The sequence below is a fragment of the Calcarisporiella thermophila genome, assembly GCF_041956535.1.
Source record: "Calcarisporiella thermophila strain CBS 279.70 unplaced genomic scaffold VTP21scaffold_5, whole genome shotgun sequence".
In the NCBI taxonomy this organism is placed as follows: Eukaryota; Fungi; Calcarisporiellomycota; class Calcarisporiellomycetes; order Calcarisporiellales; family Calcarisporiellaceae; genus Calcarisporiella; species Calcarisporiella thermophila.
In genome coordinates, this window is record NW_027192195.1 from 753,379 (window position 1) to 779,532 (window position 26,154).

General features: G+C 45.8%; 7 protein-coding genes across 7 annotated transcripts; 3 read left to right on the forward strand and 4 right to left on the reverse strand.

Annotated features, from left to right (window-relative positions):
- Positions 1 to 92: 92 nt before the first annotated feature.
- Positions 93 to 3,171, reverse strand: VTP21DRAFT_9406 (uncharacterized protein; the record flags this gene model as incomplete). Its single annotated transcript, XM_069400359.1, has 8 exons — positions 93 to 693; positions 761 to 976; positions 1,035 to 1,465; positions 1,527 to 1,732; positions 1,799 to 2,598; positions 2,660 to 2,836; positions 2,905 to 2,997; positions 3,053 to 3,171. The coding sequence occupies 8 exons, from the start codon at positions 3,169 to 3,171 to the stop codon at positions 93 to 95; spliced, it is 2,643 nt and encodes an 880-aa protein (XP_069254293.1).
- Positions 3,172 to 3,535: 364 nt separating this feature from the next.
- Positions 3,536 to 4,642, reverse strand: VTP21DRAFT_9407 (uncharacterized protein; the record flags this gene model as incomplete). Its single annotated transcript, XM_069400360.1, has 2 exons — positions 3,536 to 3,942; positions 4,012 to 4,642. 2 exons carry the CDS (start codon positions 4,640 to 4,642, stop codon positions 3,536 to 3,538), a joined length of 1,038 nt encoding a protein of 345 aa, XP_069254294.1.
- A 461-nt stretch (positions 4,643 to 5,103) lies between these two features.
- Positions 5,104 to 9,841, reverse strand: VTP21DRAFT_9408 (uncharacterized protein; the record flags this gene model as incomplete). Its single annotated transcript, XM_069400361.1, has 9 exons — positions 5,104 to 5,215; positions 5,278 to 5,943; positions 6,006 to 7,494; positions 7,556 to 8,117; positions 8,201 to 8,312; positions 8,375 to 8,569; positions 8,627 to 9,141; positions 9,204 to 9,694; positions 9,757 to 9,841. The coding sequence occupies 9 exons, from the start codon at positions 9,839 to 9,841 to the stop codon at positions 5,104 to 5,106; spliced, it is 4,227 nt and encodes a 1,408-aa protein (XP_069254295.1).
- Positions 9,842 to 10,253: 412 nt separating this feature from the next.
- Positions 10,254 to 14,394, reverse strand: VTP21DRAFT_9409 (uncharacterized protein; the record flags this gene model as incomplete). Its single annotated transcript, XM_069400362.1, has 4 exons — positions 10,254 to 10,776; positions 10,844 to 13,464; positions 13,534 to 13,785; positions 13,858 to 14,394. The coding sequence occupies 4 exons, from the start codon at positions 14,392 to 14,394 to the stop codon at positions 10,254 to 10,256; spliced, it is 3,933 nt and encodes a 1,310-aa protein (XP_069254296.1).
- A 458-nt stretch (positions 14,395 to 14,852) lies between these two features.
- Positions 14,853 to 16,115, forward strand: VTP21DRAFT_9410 (uncharacterized protein; the record flags this gene model as incomplete). Its single annotated transcript, XM_069400364.1, has 4 exons — positions 14,853 to 15,050; positions 15,149 to 15,277; positions 15,347 to 15,811; positions 15,879 to 16,115. 4 exons carry the CDS (start codon positions 14,853 to 14,855, stop codon positions 16,113 to 16,115), a joined length of 1,029 nt encoding a protein of 342 aa, XP_069254297.1.
- A 1,016-nt stretch (positions 16,116 to 17,131) lies between these two features.
- Positions 17,132 to 19,124, forward strand: VTP21DRAFT_9411 (uncharacterized protein; the record flags this gene model as incomplete). The annotated part of the gene is made up of 6 exons (XM_069400365.1): positions 17,132 to 17,240; positions 17,297 to 17,469; positions 17,527 to 17,619; positions 17,679 to 17,869; positions 17,937 to 18,250; positions 18,322 to 19,124. 6 exons carry the CDS (start codon positions 17,132 to 17,134, stop codon positions 19,122 to 19,124), a joined length of 1,683 nt encoding a protein of 560 aa, XP_069254298.1.
- An 850-nt stretch (positions 19,125 to 19,974) lies between these two features.
- Positions 19,975 to 25,148, forward strand: VTP21DRAFT_9412 (uncharacterized protein; the record flags this gene model as incomplete). The annotated part of the gene is made up of 24 exons (XM_069400366.1): positions 19,975 to 20,274; positions 20,383 to 20,449; positions 20,520 to 20,633; positions 20,689 to 20,807; positions 20,890 to 20,964; positions 21,032 to 21,116; positions 21,183 to 21,292; positions 21,357 to 21,387; positions 21,455 to 21,587; positions 21,649 to 21,727; positions 21,791 to 21,898; positions 21,971 to 22,135; positions 22,205 to 22,400; positions 22,466 to 22,525; positions 22,589 to 22,611; positions 22,686 to 22,869; positions 22,940 to 23,169; positions 23,228 to 23,369; positions 23,444 to 23,558; positions 23,624 to 23,729; positions 23,787 to 23,997; positions 24,065 to 24,149; positions 24,220 to 24,328; positions 24,402 to 25,148. The coding sequence occupies 24 exons, from the start codon at positions 19,975 to 19,977 to the stop codon at positions 25,146 to 25,148; spliced, it is 3,594 nt and encodes a 1,197-aa protein (XP_069254299.1).
- Between the last annotated feature and the right edge of the window lie 1,006 nt (positions 25,149 to 26,154).

Below are 26,154 nucleotides of genomic sequence, written 5' to 3' on the forward strand. Positions count from 1 at the left end.
GGGAGAGGAGTAATGGGGCAATAAATTATATCATTTTTGAATCGCTTTTAACAACGGATACAGTGCCCCCTTGTTAAATCAACAGCAGCTCTTTAGAAAAAGCCATTTTCATGCAGCCATTTTGCAACATCGCCGTTTTCACCGCCATCTCTCTGGGCCCACTTGGCTTGCACACGCACATCCTCGAGCGCTTGTTTCAATTGCATGTCAAATTCGCTCACATCTTTGTCCGCAAAGAAGGCCTCTACTTCACGTACAATTTCCTCGTCCGCAAACGAGCTCACCGCCAACTTCACAATGATCCCGAGAGTGCGCAGAGCGCCCGCAAATCTACTCTGAATCTCCGGCCAGTTTGAAAGAATAAAGGAGAGATGAGGCCGCCTTGCGACCGGATTAGACGCAAGCGTCAGCTGCATCTGCCAAAAGTCTTGGTTTCGAACTGCTTCGCTCAAATTGAAGGAAAGCACTCTTTGAACCAGCACTGGGTCGCGAGTTTGACCCAAAGCGCGCAGCGCCGCGAGCTTCTGATCAACCACCTCGGTTTCAAGGTACAGTTTGGTAACCGCCTCGAGCTCAGCTTCCCCACCATAGGCAACCACTATGTCATAGGCCACAGAGCGAATATTCGGGTGCAGAGCACTCGAATCGCCTTGGAGGAAAAGTTGGAAACGACGCTGTGCCTCTTGCAACACACTGCAGAAAAAGCAAATTCAGTCAAAACATGTCCTTTGAATCTTGCCCTATACTACTGTAATCTCACTCTTTATCTCCAGCCAGACCCGCTTGCCTAATCACGAGCGTTCTCAAACGCACAATACGATAATCCTCCTGCTCCGGATACTCCCATCCAAGTTTTCGCACAAGTTTCGAAAATAGGCGTCGTTGGTATTCACGGAGCCCCTCCTGAATGTTGGTGGGTTGCTCAGAGAACGTATTGGTGATTGCATCAATATGAGTGCAAAGCTCTTGAACAACGCTATGAAATGAATAAAATCGTCAAGATGTGTATCACGTGGTCAAGAACACAAACCTACACGTTATCTTCCTCGTTCTCGTATCCTTGCATCAAATGCAGAAGCGTGCTGGTTCGCGTGTACCCACTCATTACGAGTGCTCCGGTGTCAGACAACAGTCCCGTTCGATCTCCCGCCTCCAAGAGACCTTGGCGAGCTGCCTCTGCTAATCGTGCAAGATGCTCTGGTGTGTAGTCAACACGGTACACGCCTGTATGTTGATGATTTAATTTGAAAAAATCGTCGGATGAAAGTTCTCTCCCAAGGTCGAATGTTTCCTCGCGCTCGGAGAGGATCATATTGAGCATCTCCTTATTGGATAAGTGAACTCTTAGAGGCACCCACCAGAGGTTGTGGTCGTCAGAGGGCTGCACGTCTCCCGTGGAAAGGAACCGGTTTTGTTTTACGTGGATCTTGTTAGGTGTGGGCTGAGTGACGGTAAGCACGGGGTGCTAAAAAGTTTCACGAAATCAATCAGAAAGCAGGGGATTAAACCGATACTCAACAACATACTCCAATTTGCTTTGTCCACAGGTCCATGAATTTGCCAACATCTGCACCTGACTTGTTACTCAGTGCCCTCCAAAGATCTTGTGTGTTCGCACTGCCATAGGCGTGCTCTGCTAGATAATCGCGAATGCCGGATAAAAACACCTCCTCACCCATCCAATTGGCCAACATTCTGATCACAGATGCCCCCTTGGAGTAAGAGATTTGATCTATGTGATAAAAAGACGAGGATATCAGTCGACTTGAATGCATACACTCCGATATCTCCTAATTACCAAAAATCTGCAATATCTCTTCTGCTTTGTTCACCGTCAGCTCTATAGGATGGGAGGAACGAAGGGCGTCCAATAGCATCCCCTTTCGCAATTCCTCTTCGAGGAACTGAACCCACACGTTCCATTCGGGGAAAAACTTGTTGATCGCAAACCAACCTACCCAGGTTGCGAACCCTTCGTTCAGCCAAATATCGGACCACCACTCCGCCGTAACGAGATTTCCAAACCATTGGTGGGCACATTCGTGCGCGGTCACATAGGCAACACGTTGCTTCGCCTTCAGCTCCGAGTGTTCTTCGTCGTAGAGAATAGTGGCTAGTCGGAAGGTGATACACCCCCAGTTCTCCATTGCACCAACCTCGAAATCGGGTATAGCGATAAGATCGAGTTTCGGGAGAGGATAGGGTTGACCGAACTTCTGGGTGAAAAGCTCCAAGGATCGTATAGCAGTATGTAATGAGAGAAAACCTTGGTTCTTTAATCCAGGTGGGGTGTACACGCGAACAGGTATGGGATTGTTCTTGCTGTTGCGAAGTGTAGGGGTAAACTCCTCGATGTATTCAAGTTCCCCGATCACAAACGCGAGTAGATATGTACTCATTATTGGCGTGCGCTCAAACTTAACTTCTTTCCATTGGTTGTCTAGAGAATGCTCAGAGCTTATAGGCATATTAGATACTGTAGAGAGATTAGAGGCGACAGTGAGCTTAAGCTCGAAGGTTGCTTTTAGAGCAGGCTCATCCCAGCAGGGAAACACGCGACGCGCATCTGTTGCACATAGTTGAGTAACGCCCATAAACCTGGATTGTTCCCAGACATGTTAGCAATATATAATGGCCGAATGAAATACTGGGGGCTTACTTTTTCTCGCGATTCGCGTCCAAATAGGAGCTTCGATAGAATCCATGCATTTTGGTATTAATATTGCCGTTAAAGCGCACATAAAGGTAGGCTGTGGTATTGGCAGCAAGTGGTGTGCGAAGTTTGAAGGTCACTTGATGCTTGTCCAAATCTTGGATGATGGACTCGACTTCCTGCCTGAAGAAACAAGTTAAACCATGATAATTTGGTTAATTGGAGCACAGTGCAAGAAGAAATATAGTCACCTCTGTTCTTTGCTCGCACCCACTGATGCATGTTCTATTTCCAATCCAATAGAATTGACAGTAATACTAGCTGTGTCCTCCTTTACCTCAATTCTTTAAAGATTTTAAAAGGGTGTCTTAAAAGTCAAACAGTAAATTGGTTACATACAGGACGTTCTCCTCTCCTTGGAACGTGAATTTCTCAAGATCTGCCTTTAGATGAATTTCATAGTGTTTAGGCCTGACATTACCGGGCAAAATGACGCGATTATCCTGATAACTAGACATAATAATGGAACTTTAGTAACATTATTTCTTGAGCTGTCACGGCCTATTTCTCACGCCCAATTGAGTCATTGAACCATTATATACTCTTGTATAACCTAGTTTAAATTTATTAAGCTAGAACTTTCCACCCACTCTACTTCTTAAAACATAATTCATCAAATTAACACTTACCAGCCCCCTAGTATCATTTTATTAATGGTTACTTCCAGGAGAACTATGATCGCTCTATTTTGGATTCAGTTTGTTGGGAGTGAGAAACGGGATCAAAGGCAGAGTATTGGGATCTGCCAGATGAAAAATTAGATATAAAATATTTTATTATTCTAGTACATCGAGTTTAAAAGATCCTAATAAAAATATTCCGCTACACTGACATCTTCATCTCGATTTTTCCGTGAGGTTTGTATCCAATAATCTCAAAGTCTTCATACCGGAAGTCATCGATATCCTTCACCTCACGAGTGATGTGCAGGTGAGGGAAAGGACGGGGCTCCCGCTCTAACTGAATTTTTAGTGCTTCTATATGATCGACATAAACATGAGCATCACCCATCGTATGAATAAATTCACCCGGCAGCAGGCCAGTTACATGCGCTATCATTCGAGTAAGCAGAGCATAACTAGCAATATTGAACGGGACGCCGAGTCCCATGTCACACGACCGCTGATAAAGAAGGCAGGAGAGTCTAGGTGTAGGCTCACTTGGTGTGGGAGTGGATACATAAAACTGGCAGAACATGTGGCATGGAGGAAGAGCCATATGTCCTAGGTCTTCATCGTGTAATAAAAATGCATCATGAGTAATTGTAAAATAATCAGGAATGCGATAGAATATATTACCCGCAGGATTCCAAGCTGATAAAATGATTCGTCTATCGGTTGGATTGTTTTTGATCTTGTCAATCACTTGGCGCAGCTGATCGACTCCTTGTCCTGTGTAGTCCGTTTCGCAATCTATGTATTTTGCCCCGAAATGTCGCCATTGAAATCCATACACTGGCCCTAGATCACCTTCTTTTCTATTGGTAAATCCGAGGCGATCTAGGAATTCTCGCGAGCCATTCCCATCCCAGATTTTAATTCCTCGATCGCTTAGATTCTTTGCGTTTGTATCGCCACGAACAAACCACAACAACTCCTCGATTACACCTCGAATGAAGACTCGTTTTGTCGTCAACAATGGAAACACGTCATTTGCAAGGGAAAAGCGTAATTGGGGGGGAGCGAACACGGAAATGGTGCCTGTACCAGTGCGGTCTGCGCGAGGTTGGCCACAATCTAGAATGTGGCGAATGAGATCAAGGTATTGGTACTCTTCGCTGTTGGCGCCGGGATTGAGCTGAGAGTTATCAAGCGTGAGGATTTGCGGATTGGAGAGAGAATTACCAAGGGAGGACTCGTCTTTGTCGTTTGATTGTAGATGCTTCCGCCCGCTGTGGTGATCTTGTGTAGTGGAATCCTCTGCTAACATTTTCATAAATACAGCTACGAAAAAAAAAAAGTTTATCGCGTTCTTTTTTCGCGTTCATTTGAAATTAAATATTTCGTCACGTCTGTATTGCAAATTGATTGGCTCCAACAATTAAATTAGCGATATAATTATGAAAAGTATTAGTAAACTGTATAGATACAAGAAACTTATCCACCATACTCCATTAATTTATACACAGGATATGTTGTAATATATAAAAGAGTTTATATTTCAACATGTTTATCTTTGGTAAAAATATAAAAAGTAGTCACAAAATTGGCAGCATTGATAGCAAAGTTGTATAATGAAAACATGCAAGACATCTTAGAAAGTTCGTCTTAATAATCCTAATGTAGAACAGTATGTTTTTTTAAATAAAAAACAAAAAGATACTAGTGCACAGGAAACATAAAGTTGAAATGCAAAAGATAACAGATGTATGTACAATAAATAAGTTCGAATCACAAATTCATTTGAGGCCGGTGTCGTCGTCTAATTAAGGATTGTCGGATAGGACCAAGAACGACGACCAATTCAAACATTATAGCGCTTATCATATTTGCAATGCATAAGCTATGAAGGGAAAGCGTAAGCTGTTAACCAAACTAGCCTAGTTCATTAAACACAATGCTTACCCCCAAAGCTTAAAGCGGAAATCTCTCGGCAAAATATTGTTCTCGTCGTTTGAATTATACTTCTCTATCGAAAACCATGGGACTCCATACCCAAGACGAGTGAGAGCATCTGTGCTCCCACAGTTTAACCGCATCAGGCAACCCAGTGGATTCGGGTCTGCCAAAAGCATGTACGAAATAATTACAAAATATATCACCGCAATCCCAACAAGGATATAGTTGCGCCACCATGTCTGGCGATAGACGTATCCGAAATTAAATACTAGTGCCGAGTTGACGAACTGGAAGAGGGTGGTGTAAGCGAGTACCGCCGTTTCATAATTATCACCAAGGAGCCACCACTTGGAGGCGTCTACTCGAGAGGAATCAAACTCGTGGCAGCGGAACCATTCCTGCGAGTAGAGCAAGCCCATTGCTCCAATCAAGAACACCCAGTTGATAATGACTTGGCCAATTGTGGAGGTGAGCGTTTCCACGCCAAGGAGACGGGCAGTCGGCCTCTTTGGAGCCAAGCGCTTCGCTGGACGGGCTTGAGTGACCGCGTATGAGAGCAATACTGTAATAAATGCATCAATCATAACTGCGAGGGCTTGTGACAGTGCCACCGAAAAGTACGCGGTAAATATTTTGAGCATGACCATAGTTTGGCCATACATGATTAAATATCTACGATTTGCAAAATCAATTAGAGCGAAAAAAAAATTTCTTAAACTATCATTGTATATTACTTGTAGCCAGCAAAATTAGTTGCCAGTGCTCCTCGACCCTGGCGCAATAATTCGACGCAAGACATAATTGTGCGCCGGTTGGTCGAGAAGGGGGACACAATCGATGCCTCGGCCTCCGAAAGGGCCAATCCCACATGTGCTGCCCGCAGAGCGCCACAGTCATTGCCACCATCTCCGCACATGGCAGTAATCCCTCTCTCCATATGGAGTTGTACACAATTCACCTTGTCATTCGGAGTCATACGTGCGAACACTCTTATGCGAAGCAATAATTGTCGGATTTGTTTCGATTCCACTAGATATTGGAACGCTCTGCCTGTGACGGCAAGTTCCGCCACGTTATCGAGCCCCACGCATGCAGCTGTGTCCACGTCCTGCCAAACAAGTTTTTCCTCAACGATGTCTCCTAGCAAGATTCGTGCATCGCTGCTTGTCATTGCGCATTTTCTTGCAATGAATACTCCTGTCAATGCATTGTCGCCCGTGATCATGACAGTTCGAGTGCCTCCCCTCTTTAATTCTGCAATCGCCTGAGCTGTATCTTCCTTAAGTTGATTCTTGAAAAGTACCAACCCGAGAAATTCGGTCCCAGCCTCTAGCTCTTCTCGAGTCATATTTCGCGCCACATCGGGATCGATTTCGCCCAAGTCACGGTGCGCCATGGCAAGAACGTAGCAACCTTCGCGTGCCAACTTGGTTGTGGTCATATCATAGTCTTGAGGAAATGAGCTTGGGGTCGCAATCTCTCTTATCTTCTCGAATGAACCTTTTACAAAAACATGTACATGTCTGGTCGCATGCTCGAGAACTACAACTGACATTGACATGCGCGCATGCACGAACTCAAAACGTCGAATTACGTGTAATAGCTCGTTCGTAGTAGGGTGCATAAGTGTATCATTATATTGAGGATATTCGGTATTTGCGAGAAGTTTCCAATCTGTTGCACTGAACATCTCAATATCGACAGGATTTCCAACGAGCTGCTCGCTTACTCTTGTAACATCGTGACATGACGCGGTTCCAATCTGCAAAAGATGTGGGAATTCCACCGGTTTATCAAGAAGTTTACCCAAGTACCCTGATGGATTATAGGAGATTTTTTCCTCTTCCCCCATATTGGCGGTTTCCAAAGGTTGGACTCCATAAAATTCAAGTCCCTCCTTGGTCAAGGTACCAGTTTTGTCGAAGCAAAAAATACACACTTTTCCTGCGATAATAACTCGTGGAAGATCGACGCAATAGATGTGGCGGGAACGAAGCCGGCCGGCTGCAACTGACTGTCCGACTACCAGTGCCGCTGGAAGCAATGGTGAAATTAGCTGGCAGATATTAAACATGGCTAATACAAGATTAATTGATGAGTCATTGTAGGGTAACTTGTGGAGAATGTGTGAGCTATACCGAAAAACCAGGCTCCCGTTCCAGCAGACCGCTGTAGGAGTAAGGCGAGTACAAAACATACCATTGCCCAGCATAGCAGGATTACCTAAAAAATGCACCCGTAATCAACTCTTTGATTTTAGCTCGACTATCCACTGCCTAAATACATACCATTACTACTTTTATTTGTTCGTTGAAGATGAACTTTATCTCGGTGGGATATAGAATTTTTTGCACAAGCTGCCCTTTGTCGGTCTGTATCCCTGTGTGCGTGACAAGGGCTCTTGGAGCACCTGAGCACGAATCTTCCTTGCTGGAGAGAGCGTGGATCGTCTCAGACACTGATGTCCCGGCAAAGAGGGTGCTATTTTTTCCTCGTCCCACGCGACTATAAACCTCCTCGTCATCCTTGATGGGGCTTTTGCGGGTTGGGCGTGGCTCCCCAGTGAGAGAGGATTCATTAGCAATGATGTATCCAGACAACAACACGGCGTCGCATGGAACGGTGATACCCTCCCTGACTTCAAATACATCGCCGCATACAAGATCCGCAGTAGAAAGCTGTACCATTTTTCCATCTCGAAGAACTGTGCATGTGTCAACGTGCTCAGCCATTTCTTTGATGCGATGCTCGCTTTTTAGCCGCACGTACACTTTTATGAGTGCGCTCAGCAAAATAACGACTGTATCAACAATTCCGATAACATAGTAGGCGTAGTAATAGAAAAGCTTTATAGGAGAATAAAAAAAAAACAAGTTGGTGAATCTCTTCCACAGCTTGGGGAGACATCATTGGGACCGATAGCACTTACCCAAAGGACCATAAATTGATAAAGATAGAAGTATCTGAAGAATTCTCTGGCCAAAGCGCTAAAAAACGAGGGAACGTAAACGGATATGAAATTCTCTCCAACGAGCTCCATGCTAAGGCAATTAGTCCATGTTGGTATAGGAAACGTGAGTCGAGAGAAAATTTTTCGAGTTACCGAAATTGCGCTTCTTCCGTCGAGAGACCTTCGCTATGCTCCAGTAGCTCGCGATTCGTCGTTCCCAGGTAATATTGGTACAGGCCAAACACGTTTTTCTCTGGGTTATATATATATCGTGCACACTGGAACTTGAAGAAGAGGGTGCCACTTTTAGTCTTTTGCAATGGCACAGTTTCAACCAGCATTCCTAATCTGTGCTTATACGTGAGAACCATGTTCGGCAGTTACAACCCACCAAGTTCAACTCACCCAAGCGCAAGCTTAAACTTATTTTCAAATTTATGCAACCAGTACAGCGCACGTGAACTGTCCTCGACAAGATGCATCGGCTTTTGCTTTTTGGTCACTTCAATAAATTGTGCGTTTGTGGGCATGCATTGTAAGCGAAAGAAATTTCGCAATCTCCCCCGACTAACATTAAGTACTATCAACCATAGCGCAGCAATATACCACACAATTATAAAGTTGACTGAGGAGATGTAGAAGCTCTCGAAAAAGAGGCCATAAGAGCGCCCGTTGATATTGCCGTAGAAGTCAATCGTAAGAATGGCAAGCCATACAAACCAACCCAACGTGTATAGAATGACCAACAGAAGCATGAACCTCCCAAACGCATCATTTCGAAAACCTTTCAGAGTGAGGTGATCCGAAGCCGAGTCCAAGGTCTCAATTGAGTCGAGACTAACTTCATCGTCACCGTCTCTTAGCTTTTCGTCCTTGTACGAACTGATATGTGAGTTTTGATGGATATTTAAAACGATATTCTGTTGAGAGATGAATTAATATAAAGAAGCAGAGAGGCAAAAGGCATTGAAGAAATACTTACCCTTTCTCGGGATTTTTTGTATACCGTCCAAAGTGCCATAATCCCGAAAAAGAATGATAGTAAAATCCACACGCTTAGCCATCGAGGCTCTACCCAAGAAAAGCTCTGTGGTGCGCGCGGTGGGCACTTCAGCCACATTGCATCACTTTGTGGATCGAACCCCACGGAGATGTTACTGATTCCGAGCGTAGAGGCGCAAGCGTAGGCTATCTGAGTCGAGTCGGAAGCGTTGAAGTCTCTTATCGTCACGCTCGTGCCTACTCGGCAGGGAAATAGAGAGATGGGCGAGTCGGAATCACATTGGCATGGATTGCGGACTCCACTACAGGAAGTTTTGCAAGTGCCATCCATGCAGAAGCTCTGGCCCTCAGGGCAGTTTGCCGAAAGACTCGACGGACAATTCAGGAGATTCGAAACGCAGAGTGGAGGACATTCAGCATTATATTTCGTCGGAAGTGGGCATTTCGCACCGTTAATGTCCCATCCATTCACTTGAGGGTGGGATAAGTGACCATGCTGAGAAACGCTCGAGAAAATGCCTATAATTGCTCACCTTGATTAAATGCAGGAATAGAGTGTCCTACGCTCGCCAACTGTAAGAGCAACGAAATGTACACAAGCGCCTCCGCCCGATGCATTGTGTATCAATTTAAAGAAATAAACAGCAAAGAGACTCTGTGATGTATTCTCTTCCGGTATCCTTAGGCGCTAATGATGATTCACTTGTCCTTGTTCATGGCGAGTTCTATTTTTTACCCTTATGAATTGAGTCGCCGTTTGATCTCCGATCGAATCCAGGGTCTCTAGGTTTCGAATGTATTCACTTGTTTGAATACCGCCTCTTAATGAGGTCATTGCCCATCTAATAGAGACAATCTTGATATGTGATTGATTAGGATTCAAACAAAATAGTCGAACAGCAATGGAAAGTAAAAAGGCATTAAAAGGGATGAAAAATGACAAAATGGTAGGAGTAAATGGGTTATAACCAATAAGAAAGGTAGTACTGAAGCAAGGTTGAATAAATAAGAGATGGGCCAAATTTCAACTTCACTTCTCATGCTCATGCATAGGAGCTCCCACCGAGGTTGCTACCATGGTGGGTAGCATCGCGGCAGCCAGGCGAGATACCGGTTTGCCCGTATGGGAGTCGGCTTTGGATTGCATGTGGGAATGCAAGCGGCCGCCGCGCACGGATTTAAACACGGAAAGCTCGTTCTTCAAATGGGTGATCGGACTCTGCCATTCTAGAGATTTTCCTTCGGCACCCGCTTTATACTTGATAGTTGGATCGAAGTACTGGGGGCGAATAGGGATCCGCAACAGCTTGAACAAGAATATGAGGAGCTCATCGGGGATAAGCCGGATGATCACTCCCACCAGTAAGCTGCATGCACCGACCAAGACGGACACCAGCCACTCGACGAGACCCAAGCTTGTCGTCTGGAACGCATCCGAACCAAAGGTGACAATCAAGATTTGCCCACCGATCATGATAATGAAAATGATAATGAAAAACTTATTTCTCTGCAACCCGCTAAAAACGTTGAGTCGATTGTTCAAATTACGACAGCTAAATGTTAGAGGGGGGGGAGGTTAATCACATCAAATGGGGAAACTTGAGCGGGACAAAACCGTACTTAAGTTCATTGAAGATCTGTAAGAAGACAAACGTGTTGAAGACGAGCGATTGCAATCGTCTCTGCGTGTCCCTTGAAAGGTGGCCTCCTGCCTCAACCGGATAGTTAAGCAGATCAGCTCCACTATAGAGCAAAACTAGGGTGGCGGCCAGTTGGAAAAGAGCTTGCCCTAGGATCATTTTCCACATCGTGATGGTGATTAAGGGGGCATTGCGAGATTCGGGCAGGCGGTTAAGCAAATCGGGTGTGGGAGGGTCCGTCGCGAGGGCAAGGGCAGCGAGCGTGTCCATGATCAGGTTGACCCAGAGTAGCTGCACCGCGGAGAGAATAGATTTCTCGGAGGATGTATTCGACACGGCAGAAATAAAGGTGATAAGCACAGCAGTCACGTTCACCGTCAATTGGAATTGGAGGAACTTTTTGATGCTATCATTGACGCAGCGTCCCCACATCATAGCTTTCACGATGCTCGAGAAGTTGTCATCCATGAGAATAATACTACTCGCCTCTTTGGCCACCTCTGTCCCGGCAATACCCATTGAAAAGCCGATGTCTGCCATTTTCAACGCAGGTCCATCATTTGTCCCATCGCCCGTCACCGCGACCACCTCACCCATCTGTTTCAACCGCCCGACAAGTATCCGCTTGTCCTCCGGGCTTGAGCGAGCAAGAACCTGCAGTCGAGGGATGATGGTGTCCATTTGATCTGGAGGGAGCTTTCGGAAGGTGGGGCCTTCCATCACAATTCCACCCTCAGTGTAAATGCCACACTGGCGTGCGATAGACTGGGCGGTCAAGACGTTATCGCCAGTGACCATGCGCACAAACACCCCTGCCTTTTGGCACTGCAGCACAGCCTCTTTAACCCCATCGCGCAATGGGTCTTCAATCCCCACGATACCCTGCAAAATGAGACCTCCTTTCGCATTGATCAGATCGTCGTACTCGACCTCTATAGCTTTCAACCGCTTCGATTCTTCGGGGCTCTCCTCCTCTATCTCCTCCTCCAGAGAATTCTCTTTAATGGACACGCCCTGCGGTGGCCACGAATCAAAGTCGCGATACGCAATACCTATTGTGCGCAAACTCTTTGTCGCATAGGAGACAATGATCTTTTGCATACGCTTGGCGATTTCTGGAGTCAGCTCCGTCGTTTTCACCTCGTCCACGCTGTCAGCGTACTTCTCAGCATCCGTTTCAACAATGCGCTTTGCCTTGGACAGGATGACTTCGCTCGCCCCCTTGACATACATCCGGTAGGCGCCCCCGATTTCCACCACCGTCGCCATTGCCTTTCGGTCGGAGCTAAAGGGAAACACCTGCACAATTGGGTATTTGTCACGAAGTTCTTTGTAATCGGGACCTTGCAGCTCCTTGGAGAAACCCAGGAGTGCGCTTTCAGTCTTGTTGCCGAGGAAAGCGCGCTGGCCACGGTCGTCTACCCCCTCAAAAGCGGTGGAATTGATGCAAACGCTTTCATGCAAGAGGCGGAGCACTGGCTTGGGCGTGACCTGATGGAGATCTCCGATGGCTTCGATTTTGCGTGGGGGTATCCCACCCGTGCCTTTGCGGCCATGGATCGTGATGCTTGGATTGTCGTCGGTGGGCGGGTTACTGGTGTCGGTTTTTCCGCCCGGCTGAGTTGATGAAAACGTAGCAGAGCGCTTGAAAGCTTGAGATCGGCGCTCGTTCTCAGCTGAAGGGTCTTTCATGAATCGGAGGTATGCGCCAAAAGTGCCGGTCACCACGGTCATGCGATTTTGGGTGAGGGTGCCCGTCTTATCCGAGCAAACGGTGGTCGCATTGCCCATCGTCTCGCATGCCGCTAGAACACGTACCAAGTTGTTGTCTTTAAGCATACGCGTGGTTGCATAGGCAAGTGCTAGTGTAACTGCAAGCGGTAATCCCTCCGGCACTGCCACGACCACCACCGTTACCGCAGTAATAACAATCTGCAGCACGGCTTGTATGGCATCCGTTGCACGAGGTACAGCAACACGGAATCCAACGAAGAATTTAATGAGCAACACAAGCAGCATTAGGAGGGCGGCAGCCAAGCCAAGTTTGGCTATTTTCTCTGCGAGGAAATTAAGCTTCACTTGTAGTGGGGTGTCCTCCGCCTCCTGTCGCAATGCCATCATGGTTTTACCGTGGAAACTATTGATTCCAACCGCAATGACCACGTAGGTGCCGACACCTTCAAGTACTTTACTACCCGAAATCATGAAAGGATCAGGTAAATTGTGCTTTTGGGGTAGTGCGGGCTTGGCTTCACTAGTTCCATCATTCTGTAAGGGTGCCATCAAGTGGCCATCCCGATCCTGTTGTCCTGCGATAGGTTTGGATAAATTAGGGGATTCTGCAGACATAGCAGATGAAACAGAGACCGAACGAGCATCATCATGAAGAGCGGCGCGCTCATGCAACTTGTAGCAGTCCTCCCAACCCAGCTTTCGGATCGCATCGGATTCGCCAGTCGCCCCCGACTCGTCGCATTTCAAATTATGGCCCATGATGAAAATACCGTCTGCAGCAATAATATCGCCTGGCTCAATGTGGACAATATCACCAACAAGCAAGTCGTGCACTGAAATATGGCATTGTTCTCCAGAACGGGTTACCTAAATAGTTACCATTCTTTAATGAACATCTTTTTAGGGAATGGGCAACACTATATCGCCTATACTTACTTTAACCACGGTATCTTCTTTTTTTGCATTGAGTTTCATGAATTGCCGTTCCTTTTGGTAGTCATTAATACTCCCGACAAGCACTACAATAATAATCGCAACAATGATGGCTACACCCTCCACCCACTTTACATCCGGGTAATACTCGGTGTATGTCTGCCCATTGACGGTGACTTCCTGTACATTTGCAGTAGTGAGATCTTCGTAGATTCCAAGAGCCAAGGATATTACTGCAGCCACCGTAAGCAATATCTGGTAGAGCACAAGAAGTTATTGGAGACCATCAAGCAATATTGAGCGGGATGCATAAAAATATAGAATTACCAAAATCTTTTCTTGAAAAGCCATCCACATTAGTTGCAGGATATTCTTTGGCTTCTTAGCGGGAAGGACATTGGTACCATACACTGTTTTCCGCTGCGGAAACAAGGTTGGTTCCTTCGTAGACATTTGTGTAGCCTTTCTGAGAATTTTGTTTGGAGTATCAGCTTTCTGGTCGCTCGCCTTCTTAGTGTCGGCCATCACGCCATCTGCTGTCTTAACATCATCGACCTTGATATCCCCACGTACTTTTTCTGGCTCAGGGGCTTTCACTTTCTCAGAGGATAGGCCACGGATATCATCCAAGGTCACAGGGTCGAAAGGGGCTGATTCCTCCTTGCTCAAACCAAAGGTGGCATCGGTGTGCAAGCCTTTGAGGATACCGGCAAGACCGCCGAGCTCGCGTAAAGCATCGATATTCTTAGGATCGATTAGATTTTGAAGCTGGGCGATGGTAAAGGCGAATGGAGCTGGGGACGCGTTTTCACGCTCCTCCCCCTGTTGATCAATGGTCTTCTCGTCATCCGTTTTCTTCTTCATTCCCAACGATGTTTCTAACTTAAAGGGAGGGGGAAGGAGAAAGAGTGATAATTAGGCTTCAGAAGGAGAGGATAAAATCTTATGGGGCAAACGGAGTGGTCCCTATTTTCTTATTATTTATGTCTATGCACGAAATATTTTTTTTAATTTGATGGCGTTCTTTGGAATTGTTTCGAGAAATGTAGCACGATTCTCATCTAGACCGCCTGTCTAGATGAGATATCAGAAATGTCAGAAACCGATGTGCAAGGGATTCGAAAAAGCAATGAGAAATGCACGCCCTCCATTCGCCAGTCCTCGATCCGTTTCAGACCGAATCGTTCATGGCAGAAATTCTCCGTGGTGAATAGGGTTTCTTTTCTTGGCCTCTAATTTTGCCACTTCTTCGAAAAAGGATTCTCCATTCCCTTGCCCAGTTTCTACACTTTTCTTCCTGAAAAATTTCCGAGCAATTCAACATGGAAAAAACACAGTATTCGCGTCTTCCGGAGAAGGAGTCTGTCGTGGTCCTCGTCGACCCCAATTCTTCTCCCACTCCCCCCTCCCGCGCTAGCAACTGGCGTCGTTCGTGGAAATTGCTTGTCGTGGTTTTCTTCGTCTCGGTCTTTATAGGACATGCCTTGTTTTCGGGATGCAATTGGCGTGAATGGCGTTCGGTATGTATTAACACCAAAGCTTCACCGATATTTTCCAATTGCTTTGTTCACACCCTTTTCACGGACCCTTACCCCGTCCGCTTTATTCTTGTCCATAGACCAAGTCGGGTGGTCATGGACACTTCCGCCCTCCTTGTGATGACTCTTACCCATGGAGTGGCAAGAGAGAATATCTGTTCGACAAAGACAAAACCACCCTATCCATCAAACTAGTTGGGGCTGTTTCGGTAAGTTGAACCTAACTCGAGTATCGTGAAATAGTCACATTGAACATATTCCTTTCTACCCAAACACAGCGCAGTGTAGTGAACCTTCACCAACTCAAAGATGCGAAACAAGGCAATGTTACGCTGGATATTCACATCAACCAGGACTTCCTTCAGGACGAAATCAAGGTGCAAGAGAACAAGGGCACAGACACCTATGAGCTTGAGGTCGCCACGCCACACTCTTTGCTCCATGATCGCTGCATCATCGTTGATGTGTATGCTATGGTGCCTTCTGAAGTTAAACTCATCAACCTCGAGGGCACGAACAGCCACTTCAAGGTGGGCGAGCTAAAGACGACAAACGTCTTCCTGAGGTCCAAGAATGGTGATATTGGCGTAAAAGAGATTGAAGCCGACCAAGTTTCCGCTACAACAATGAATGGGAAAGTGGAGGGCAAGTTTCGTATTGCGAATGAATTAAATCTGGAGACGATGAATGGAGCAATCAAGATTGATGCGGAACCAGCAAAAGATCAAAATGTTGCCTTCAAGGTTAGTATTCCAGATAGCCGATTACCAATGAGGTAGAATATTTTACTAATCGTCGATATCTATCAAGGCTAAAACTATCAACGGGCCGGTCACCATGAATCAATCCAAAGACAAATTCAATGGCGCATTCTCTCTTAAGACCGTCATTGGACGCACCCATGTTTCTGCCCCTGGAGCGGAAGACAAACTTGATTTAAGGGAGGATCATAGATGGTCAAAGCAAGGGTCATTTGGTGATGAAGGAAAAGGAATGTACATCGAGTTGGGTACTATCAATGGCGACGTTGAACTTGAATTCAACTAAATCTGCACGATAAAAAGTCACCGAAACTCTAATATTAACATATGTACCATCACACGTACCAAAAAAAAAACTAATGTATGAAAATTTGTGTTAATTTTGTTGGCCACTGTCATAGTTCATCTTTGAATTAAGGAGTAATAAAAATGTTTGTGAGATAACATGACGCGACGCTCTCCAGATAGGTCATGGTACATGGCCTTCATGCCGACGTTTAACTTGATACTCCCATCCTTGGGTTTAGATATACACGTCAATTTTCTCTACACGGCTGGACAGAGCATTGGTATAAGTAAAGTGATGAGAATGAGGGCTCTTAAGCGGCAGCGGCGGATATAGCCGCGTCTGCTGGTTTGTGGATGGAGCCTTCTCCATGAGCGGCGGGCGGGCCCTTTCCCTCGCGTTTTGAAAGGGTTGTAATGACGACTATTTTTAGCCCGAGCTCCACGCCGATACACTCCGAAAAAAGGCATATGCGTTTTTATTTTAAGAATTGAATTCAAGGGCCTTGTTGGGCGAGGGCCTCACGCCCTTTGGCTCAACCGGCCTAGCGGATCCGGTGAATATGCTTCGGGTGAAGCGTGCCTTCAGCCCTGCCCATCTCCACGCTTCCCCTGCCCCGGCCAATGGGGGCTCCGCGAGCATAGCTTGAGGGTCTCCCCTTTCTGCGAAGAACCAGAGCCCATTTCTTTAAACCCCTCGGATTCAGAAATCAGCCCAATTGACCAATCCCATCCAATCTCCCGCCCCCCCTTTGTTGAAAACGGTCCCGTCGGTCAAGCGCGAAGTGTGCTTCCGCTTTTTTTCGATTTATTGTAATCTCTAATTCCTCTGCCCTTTCCCCTTTGATGTAGTCAACATCGGTCCTCTGCCTTGTCTATAACCCTGCGAACTAGAACCAACCTGCGTTGTTTATTTTTGCTTAATCCCTTTCTCTAATTTTTTTCGCAAGCGGATACCCATCAAAGATTTCTTTGAATATATCTACGATACCATTACTTGTTAGCGCGATTGAGAGCATGCTTGTGAATCGACCCTTGGATGTGGCTCCCTCCACATCCCCCCTCACCAATCACTATTCCATAGACACTAAATCCATCCCGCACCCGATGCTTGAATTTATTCCAAGTTAGTCGGAGCTTCTGTGTTGTTGATTGCATTGAAAATTAATCTTCACTCAATAGATCGGCTTTATTTTACTTGGCTGGAGTCTCCTCCCGAGTGTGAACACGATGGAGATCTTCAATACTTCACCGTGGACCATTATTGTGTATACTTTCCTTTTCACCTTGATTTCGGACCCATGCATGTGGGCCATATCTTTCGATTCTGTGGACTCCTTCACGAAAAAATTGAAGTATGGCTCTGTAATTCGTGCCTCATTGATTCATAATACTCAATCTTGTCTCTGTAGTCATCCGCCTCTGTGGATAACAAACTTTGCCTTTATACCTCTGCGGATCCCCATAGAAAAACCAACACGGCATTTTTACTCTGCACATATCTGGTAATTATTGCCGACTTCACGGATACTTTCATACCATTTTTGATTCCTCCCATCCACAGATGATCGTCAGAGGGCTGATGCCCGAGGACGCCTGCGCTCCGCTGTCAAGCATCGCTTCTTCCCTAATCCCCTACCGAGATGCTGGCCAAGGCCCGGACACGTACCAAATTAACATCCTTGACTGCTTGCGTGGCCTTTATAGGGCCATTGGACTTCGCCTCCTCAACCTGGACCAATTCAATCTCGAAGAGTATATATTGCTCTGGGGAATTTTCCTACATCGAATATAGCGGCTGATCCGGTATCCATTCACTTAGGTACGAGTTTTTCGAAAAAGTCGAGAATGGGGATCTAAATTGGATTACCCCTAAATTTATTGCTTTTGCCTCTCCGGAGGATAACACCTATTCTCCGAATTCGATGCGCCGGCCGCCCAGGGCCTTTGATGTGGTCATCAATTATTTTCGCAAGGTGAATGTGAAGCTCGTAATCCGACTCAATAGAAAGATCTACGCGGAAAGCCGATTCGAGTCCGTAGGGATTCGCCACATCGACCTAGCCTTCCCGGACGGAACTTGCCCGCCCGAGGGGGTGCTGCGAAGGTTCTTGAGAATATGCGAGGAAGAAAAAGGTTTGCTTTCATTGGCATCTTGAGAAATCGATGGTCGCTGTGCTCGGGATCTAATCGATCCACAATGATAGGGGTGATTGCCGTGCATTGTATGGCTGGCCTGGGTAGAACAGGCACGCTCATCGGTTGCTATTTGATGAAGCATTACCACTTCACCGCGGCAGAGGTCATCGCTTTCATGCGTATCATGCGGCCAGGGATGGTGGTGGGGCCGCAACAAAACTATCTTGAGTTTGTGGAGCGGTCGATGTGGCAGGCCACATCCACCCCGTTGTTATCTTCGCCCACAGGGGTTTCACCGGCCGCCGAGCGTCGCCATCTGCAAAAGCAACAACCTCAGCTGCGCACAAAAGGCAGGAGGAAGAGTCTGACAGGGAGAGCAGGTCAAACTCGGGGTGCTGATGAGAAGGAGAAGGTGTTGGTTGTCAGCCAAATGCCTATTCCGAAGCAGCCCCGTAAGACCTTGAGCAAGCAGGACAAGACGGAGATTGAAGCGCCTGCTGCTAAGACAAGAAGATCGCCTGTCACACGAGCCGCTGCTAAAGCTTCGGCGGCCTCAGCTGCTGCCGCCGCAGTGGCAGCTTCAGCGGCTCGATCGACTAACTCGACTTTTACAGAGAAAACTACCTCCCGACCGTCAACTATGGTCACTCGACGTGCTGCCGCCGCAGCTGCAGCCGCTGCGGCCACAGCTGCAAGTAAGAGCCCTCTCCGATCGAAGTCCCCGCTGAAGCAATCTTCGTCGGCGGCGGCAAACTCTCCTGCGACCAATTCCTCTAGGTCGCGACGGAAACCTGGTGCATCCACAGTTGCAGAGGAAAAATCTCCATCCAAAGGGCGACACCGTTCAGCAGAAATGGCTCGGACCAAATAGGCCTCCAATTTTTTTTTCCTAATTTGTAATTTAAAGTACATGATGTGTTTTTTTTCTTGATTGGAAAGTGTGTTATATACCTTGGTATTAGTCTCACTTTATTCTGCCTTGCGCATTCTCTATAATTATTACCCGCTTCCTATATTTATGACGTCTCATTGAATAACCCAAATCGTGCTTTGGCCGACCCCGCTTTGATAGCGAAGACCGGTTAAAAGGGAGAAGATGACTCAGAAGCTATGGCCGTTTTATTCTCATTTTTACGTAAAACTAACGTTTCCATTGAAGTTGACACCTAATTTAACTTTGACTGCGCTCAAGTGAATCCGTGTGGCAAATAAATAAATAAGTTCATCAATTTTATTTTGTCAGGAGGGAGCCTGAGAAAGATCGGGTCTATAATTTATATACCTGAGAAGCGTATATGTCAAGAGATTATTCAAATGTCTTTTAAAACTAGATATGTTATAGCATCTTCACAATGTAGGAACGGCATTAAGGGGGATTTTTGAGGCGGAAAACGATCTATGATAGCAAAACAAATGTTATAAAATTTGAACTATATCAATATATTTTCAGTTCTTTAATGCATTTTATTCCCTAATTTCAATTTCTAGAGTCCCAACGTTTAAGGTATTTTGGAGAAAGCCAATTCGCTGATCGAGTCCAAACTCCTCAAAAGCAGTCACAGATGTTAAATTTCAGCCTGTGCGGAGCGGCTCAGTTAGGTTAGAAAAAGGAGCCACAATTTATCCATCAACGCGTTATAACGCGTGTCTTGAAATTTTTTCAGCTTAATATCTCCCGAAAACACAGCAGAGAGCACCCATTTTCAAATTGGCTGTGAAGAATGACGGCCCTTACTCCCACACAGCAAAAATCATTAAAGGGCACAGCAAGTGACAGAAAGAAATCACAACCACTAGCGCAGCAATCCCTTCTCTCTTTCTTCGGCCGTAATGGATCATCACCCTCTCAACCTTCCCCTAACGCGCAACACCCCAGCACTACACCAAAAAAGAATGCCAGCCTTATGCTGCAACCTACTACACTCACTCCTGCAAAAATCGGGAACGAGCCAGCTGCTATTATAGATTCTTCGCCTTTAAAGAAAATGGAGATCGACGAGGAGAACACACTGGACGAAAAGGTGAATAGACAGGACTGGATTAGTTATTTCGGTTTAACATTTCATGATTAATGGAATGGACACGGATTTTGATACGAGTGCATTAACCATGGACTCATTTTTTTGTAGGGTCGCGTTAAAAAGCGGCCACGATATTTCGAATCAGACGAGGAAGAAGAGCTAGAAAATCCTTCAAGTCATTTCGATATCTTTGGACATGATTATGCCCCTATACTTATTATGTTATGACTATTTTTTTCCTACAGACTCGGAGGCATCTCGGAAGAAGCTTCAGCGTAACTCAAAAAGGATCATTCCCGAGGATGACGATAGTGAGGATGAATATCGGCCGGCGGCTGAAGGTAATGAGCAAAGTGATGGTAGGCTGTCAAAGGCTTAAAAATATTTCCTTTGTTGCTTATTTGTTTTGGATAGATGATCTTGCAAATCAAGCTGAGAATTTCTCGGACGATATTGAGCCTGCTACGAAAAAGGCTCCAAGGACACCCAAAACTCCACGCATAAATGGTGACAGTGCTCTAGACAAGCTGAAGGTCGGTGAACTATATGGATTATGAATGTTTTTTTTTCAATTGAAGCTAAAATGCCATACCATAATATCACCGAAATTTCCAGCGGTTTACACCCTCATCGAGGAACTTCTCTTCTCCATCTGCATCGCCATTTTCTTCACCAAGTGATAAGCGAAAAGTATAGCCACTTCCCACCTCCACACAACCAGAGTGTCTCTAACCATATTTTATTGACTTCTCTAAAGGAAAGGGCTGCAGAGTTTAAGAAAAAGAACGAGGAGCGCTATTCATGGCTCCAAGACATTCGTGATGCGAATGGGAATCCACCAGGTATGTTTACCCCTTCATGAATATAGAGACCATTTTTCAACGGGCTTTCCCTTGAATTAAATACAGAATCTCCGGATTATGATCCTCGAAGTCTGTACATACCCCCCCAGGCGTGGAATAAGTTTACACCTTTTGAGAAGCAGTTCTGGGAAATTAAATCCACGCATTGGGATACTGTGAGCCTATTTCACTCTGCTTCACGTCTTCAATCGACTCACTCAACTTACTGGATTTAAATAGGTCGTCTTTTTCAAGAAGGGAAAATTTTTTGGTGAGGCCTTTCATTCGCATTCAATATTTCTGAGAAGCTTCTCACTCTTTGTAAATCTCTATTTCAGAGCTCTATGAAAAGGACGCCGATATAGGTCATCAACAATTTGATCTAAAGTTGACGGACCGCGTTAACATGCGAATGGCCGGAGTTCCTGAATCCAGCTTCGATGAATGGGCTGCTAAATTTATCGCGGCTGGGTAGCCTGGTTTTATTAAACTATTGGGATAATTTATAGAACTAATGACCTATTTTACACAGTCACAAAGTCGCGAAAGTGGATCAGATGGAAACGGCATTGGCGAAAGAGATGCGGGAGAGAGGCGCAAAAGGCGGAAAGGTAATTCCAATCATCTTGGATATAGGAAGCTTCAATTGATATATCCGCCCTTACTGATCTCAGGAGGAGAAAGTAATACGAAGAGAACTATGCTCTATTTTGACTGCCGGAACTCTAGTGGATGGCGCCATGATTACAAATGATATGTCGACTTATTGCATGGCCATTAAGGTAATCTCTACCCAAACTCAAGCGTGCCATGACATTCAATTGACCTGCAAATCACCTACATCCCACTTCCAGGAGAGCTTTTCTAACGACGGTGTCTCTGACCCATCGTTTGGAATCTGCTTCGTCGACACCTCCACAGCCGAATTCAACCTGGTTGCTTTCCAAGATGATGCTGACCGAACCAAATTCGAAACGTTAATCATGCAGATTAAACCACGAGAACTGGTGACTGAAAAGGTTTATATCGGTGTTCTTGTGATTGGCAATAGTTGTGCATTGACGTGGAAACAAAATTGCGTCATTTAGGGTATGCTCTCACCTAAGACCATTCGAATTCTCAAGAACACGCTCAACAGCCCGATCTGGAATGCACTTGCACCCGAGCGAGAATTTTGGGATGAGCGGACCACAGCGGATGAAATTCGTATTGCAGGCTATTTCAAGAGCAGCAACTCAGGAGGGGAGGATGCGGTAGGGGATGGAATGGTGGAAGAGATGAAATGTAAAGACCAAACCCACTCTCCGTCATCATTCGTTAATATTCCCTACTAATGATTCCACCGCTAGCCTGGCCACCTGCGCTCAAAATGGCAACCAACAGCCCGTTATTAATGTCAGCGGCTGGAGGTAATAATGTCTTTTTTGATGGATGGCTTTCTTTATCAATTAACCTAAACTCTAATGTATTAGGGCTCTTCTCCTATCTCCGAATGGTAATATATTTTCAATCCTACATCAACGGCACTTCAACCATTAATACGTATTTGTCCCCTTTATCATAATGCAGCTGAAGTTGGATGCGGAGCTGATATCCCTTGGCAATTTTCACTCCTATGATCCCGTTCGACAGTCGAGCTCGCTGATCCTTGACGGGCAAACACTAGCGAATTTGGAAGTGCTAGAGAATAACTTTGATGGAGGAACGGAGGGAACCTTATTCCGCCTGCTCGACCACTGCATTACTCCCTTTGGTAGAGTCTGACCGCCAGTGCTAATTAGTTGAAGCCCCGTTTATCGATCTCTCTTCGCTACTTTTACTAGGAAAACGTCTCTTCAAGCGGTGGCTATGCCATCCCCTTCGAAGTGTTTCGGCTATCAACAACCGATTGGATGCCATTGAGGAACTAAACTCTTGTCCCGAGTTGCAGGACGCATTCAATGCTCGCTTCTCCAGATTGCCCGACCTAGAGCGACTGATTAGCCGAATCCACGCTGGCTCCATCAAGATAAAAGACTTCCTGAATGTTCTCGGCGGCTTTGAAAGGATCATGGTACGTGCCACCAGCTTGTCGAAGGATGAAGCTTACTTTCATCAATTTGCTGTTTTAGAAAACCATGATTGACTTCGAGGCCTATTCCTGCACATTTACCTCGCACCTGCTTCAAGCGCTATTTTATTCCTTCCCTGACCTGCAAGAGCAGTTGCAGTTTTTTGAGACTGCATTTGACCACGAGATTGCCGCGAAAGAAGGTAATTTTGTCGCTCAGTCATACGAGAACTGTTGCTTGGTGAGCTTTCTTTGCTCAACTGCGTATGCACATTAGGGAATATTATTCCTCGACCTGGGGTGGAGGAGGACTGGGATCAAATCTGCGAAGAAATCAAAGACCTCAAGCGGCAGCTGGACAAACATCTCAACGAAGTCAAGAAAAAGCTGGGGTACACTGTCTCCTCCTGTGCCATCTCCTTTATTTTGAACCTCACCGCCAACCTATTCCCACTAGGACCTCTAAAGTGGTATACAAGGATCTGGGAAAAGAAATCTATCAGTTGGAAATTCCCAGCAACATCAAGGTTCCCTCTGACTTCATAAAGCTTTCACAGACAAAGGTACGTGTATATTCACCTGCTCAGATGGAAGGGGCATTTTCTAAAACCTCAATATAGGCTGTCAACCGTTACTGGAACCCAACGGTTAAGGAGTTGGTGCGCCAGCTCAAGGAGGCCGAAGAAACTAAGAGCAATATTCTCAAGTCAATCCAGGGTCGCCTCTACCGCAAATTCGACCTGAACTACAAGGACTGGAGGAAAGCTGTCTGCATCATCTCCGAGATCGACTGTCTTATCAGCTTGGCCAAGGCATCCATGTCGTTAGGAGGTGGGGAAAATCTGGTTTTGCTAATCTAGCTTCTAGAAGTGTAATAATTTTGCCTTGTATCTTACAGAGCCCGCTTGCCGACCAGAGCTGATAGAGGAAGGGGAGAGTGTGCTGGAATTCGATGAGCTTCGACACCCTTGTGTGGTCCCTGGGTAAGCATGACGCTCTTCCAACACGAAGATGGCTTTTAGACTGACCAGGCTAACATACCTTCTGCGTTAGCGTTGCCACGGACTTTATCCCGAATGACACCCATCTTGGGAGAGACAAACCGCACATCATTCTACTCACGGGTCCGAATATGGGCGGAAAGTCGACTCTACTTCGACAGGTAAGCTTGTCCAGAGGGCGGACTCTTTTTTGTTAAAAAAACACGATTTACAATCGTTCCTGATATCATCCAGACATGTGTGGCCATTATTATGGCACAAGTTGGCTGTTTTGTGCCAGCAAGAAGATGTCGAATGACGCCATTCGACCGCATCTTCACGAGGATTGGCGCGAATGACAATATTTTGGCGGGGCAGTCGACCTTTATGGTGGAGTTGAGCGAGACGTCGAAGATCCTCCACGAGGCCACCCCGCGCTCCATGGTGATCCTTGACGAGTTGGGTCGCGGCACCTCCACCTTTGACGGATACGCCATTGCTTACTCCGTCTTGCATTATTTGGCCACGCACATCGGATGCCTCGGTCTCTTTTCGACGCACTACCAGACCTTGTGCGATGAGTTTTCGCATACGCCCGGCGTCGCCAACATGCACATGTCCTACCAAGTGGACGAAACCAACCGAGAGGTCACCTTCCTTTACAAACTTACGCCAGGCGCGTGCCAAAAGTCGTTCGGAATGAATGTGGCAAGCATGGCTGGGGTACCGACGACCATCGTCGACCGAGCCGATGCAGTCGCAGCGCAGTTTGAACACGCACAGACCCTCCGCGACAACGCAAGTGTGCTGCGGGCCACGGCCAAACTCTCGCTCTCCCAGCTGTCCGACTTTGCCTACTTGATGCGTTCAGCGGCCCACGCGGTCGACGCGGAAGACGTCGGTGATCGCGCTCAGGACAATCAGACCACGACGGCGAAGGAGGAAAGACAGGCGCGTGTATTCAAATCCATTATCCATGCCATTCGACAGGCAAATATATAATATAATATGTGTTGCCATTTTTTTTCTTTACACATTCATAAAAGGTTGAATGGATTGCATCCAAGAGCTCTACCCATCACCTCATCCTTAATTTTATTTTCATCTGCACTTTTTATTCTTTACTTTTGTGCGTAAATTATACAGTAATTCGTATATAGACATGCTCAACCCAAAACGCAAGACGGAAAGCACTAAGTTGGAGATTCCAAGTCGGATCAGATATACCGAATTTACAGTAGAAATTGATAAATCAGAGTTCAAGCCATATAATTCTCGAATGCTTCGCGGAAGATTGGCATGCTGGCTTATAGGATATTTCATCCTCCCTTGTTACCAAGAGCTATTGGACAGCTTTGTCCAATTTTTTACAATTAGATGAGATGCTTTCCCATTCACTAGAACACACCAATAACCCTCACTATCAAATTCTAAACCAATTTGATATTCTACAAGGAAGCGAATAAATTAAATGAGGGGAGATATAAAAAGTTTTCAGAGGTTTCTCTGGGAATTTCGTTTAAATTAAAAATCGTAGGAAACGTCGTGAAGCTTTTAGAAGGCACTTTATTTGGGCTAAAATTAATCAAATTTGAACTATATAAAATGAAGGGAGGCGGTTATTATTTGAAATGGACAATATAAAAATTATGTAAAGATATATATAGATAATAAAAACAACTATCCATGATCATATTTTGCGTTTGTTAAAGCGTTGTTGGTCGAGCTTTTAATGCGGGTTCCAGTTTCGACATCACGGTGTTCAAATGCTGAGATGCTCGCTTAATTGCCTTAGAAGCACATGAAGCACAATAATGTAAGGTAAAACATTCCATTAGCATTATATTGCAGATTTCATAAGCATTCAACTGAATTGCTATAGTTCTCAAAAAATGCAATGACACTTACCGGCTAATTAACGTGAATCGATAGCACAGTTGATTGCATTATATTCCATTAGCATCCATCCGAAAGACAGCAGCCCTACAAAGAATGTAGTGCTACTTAC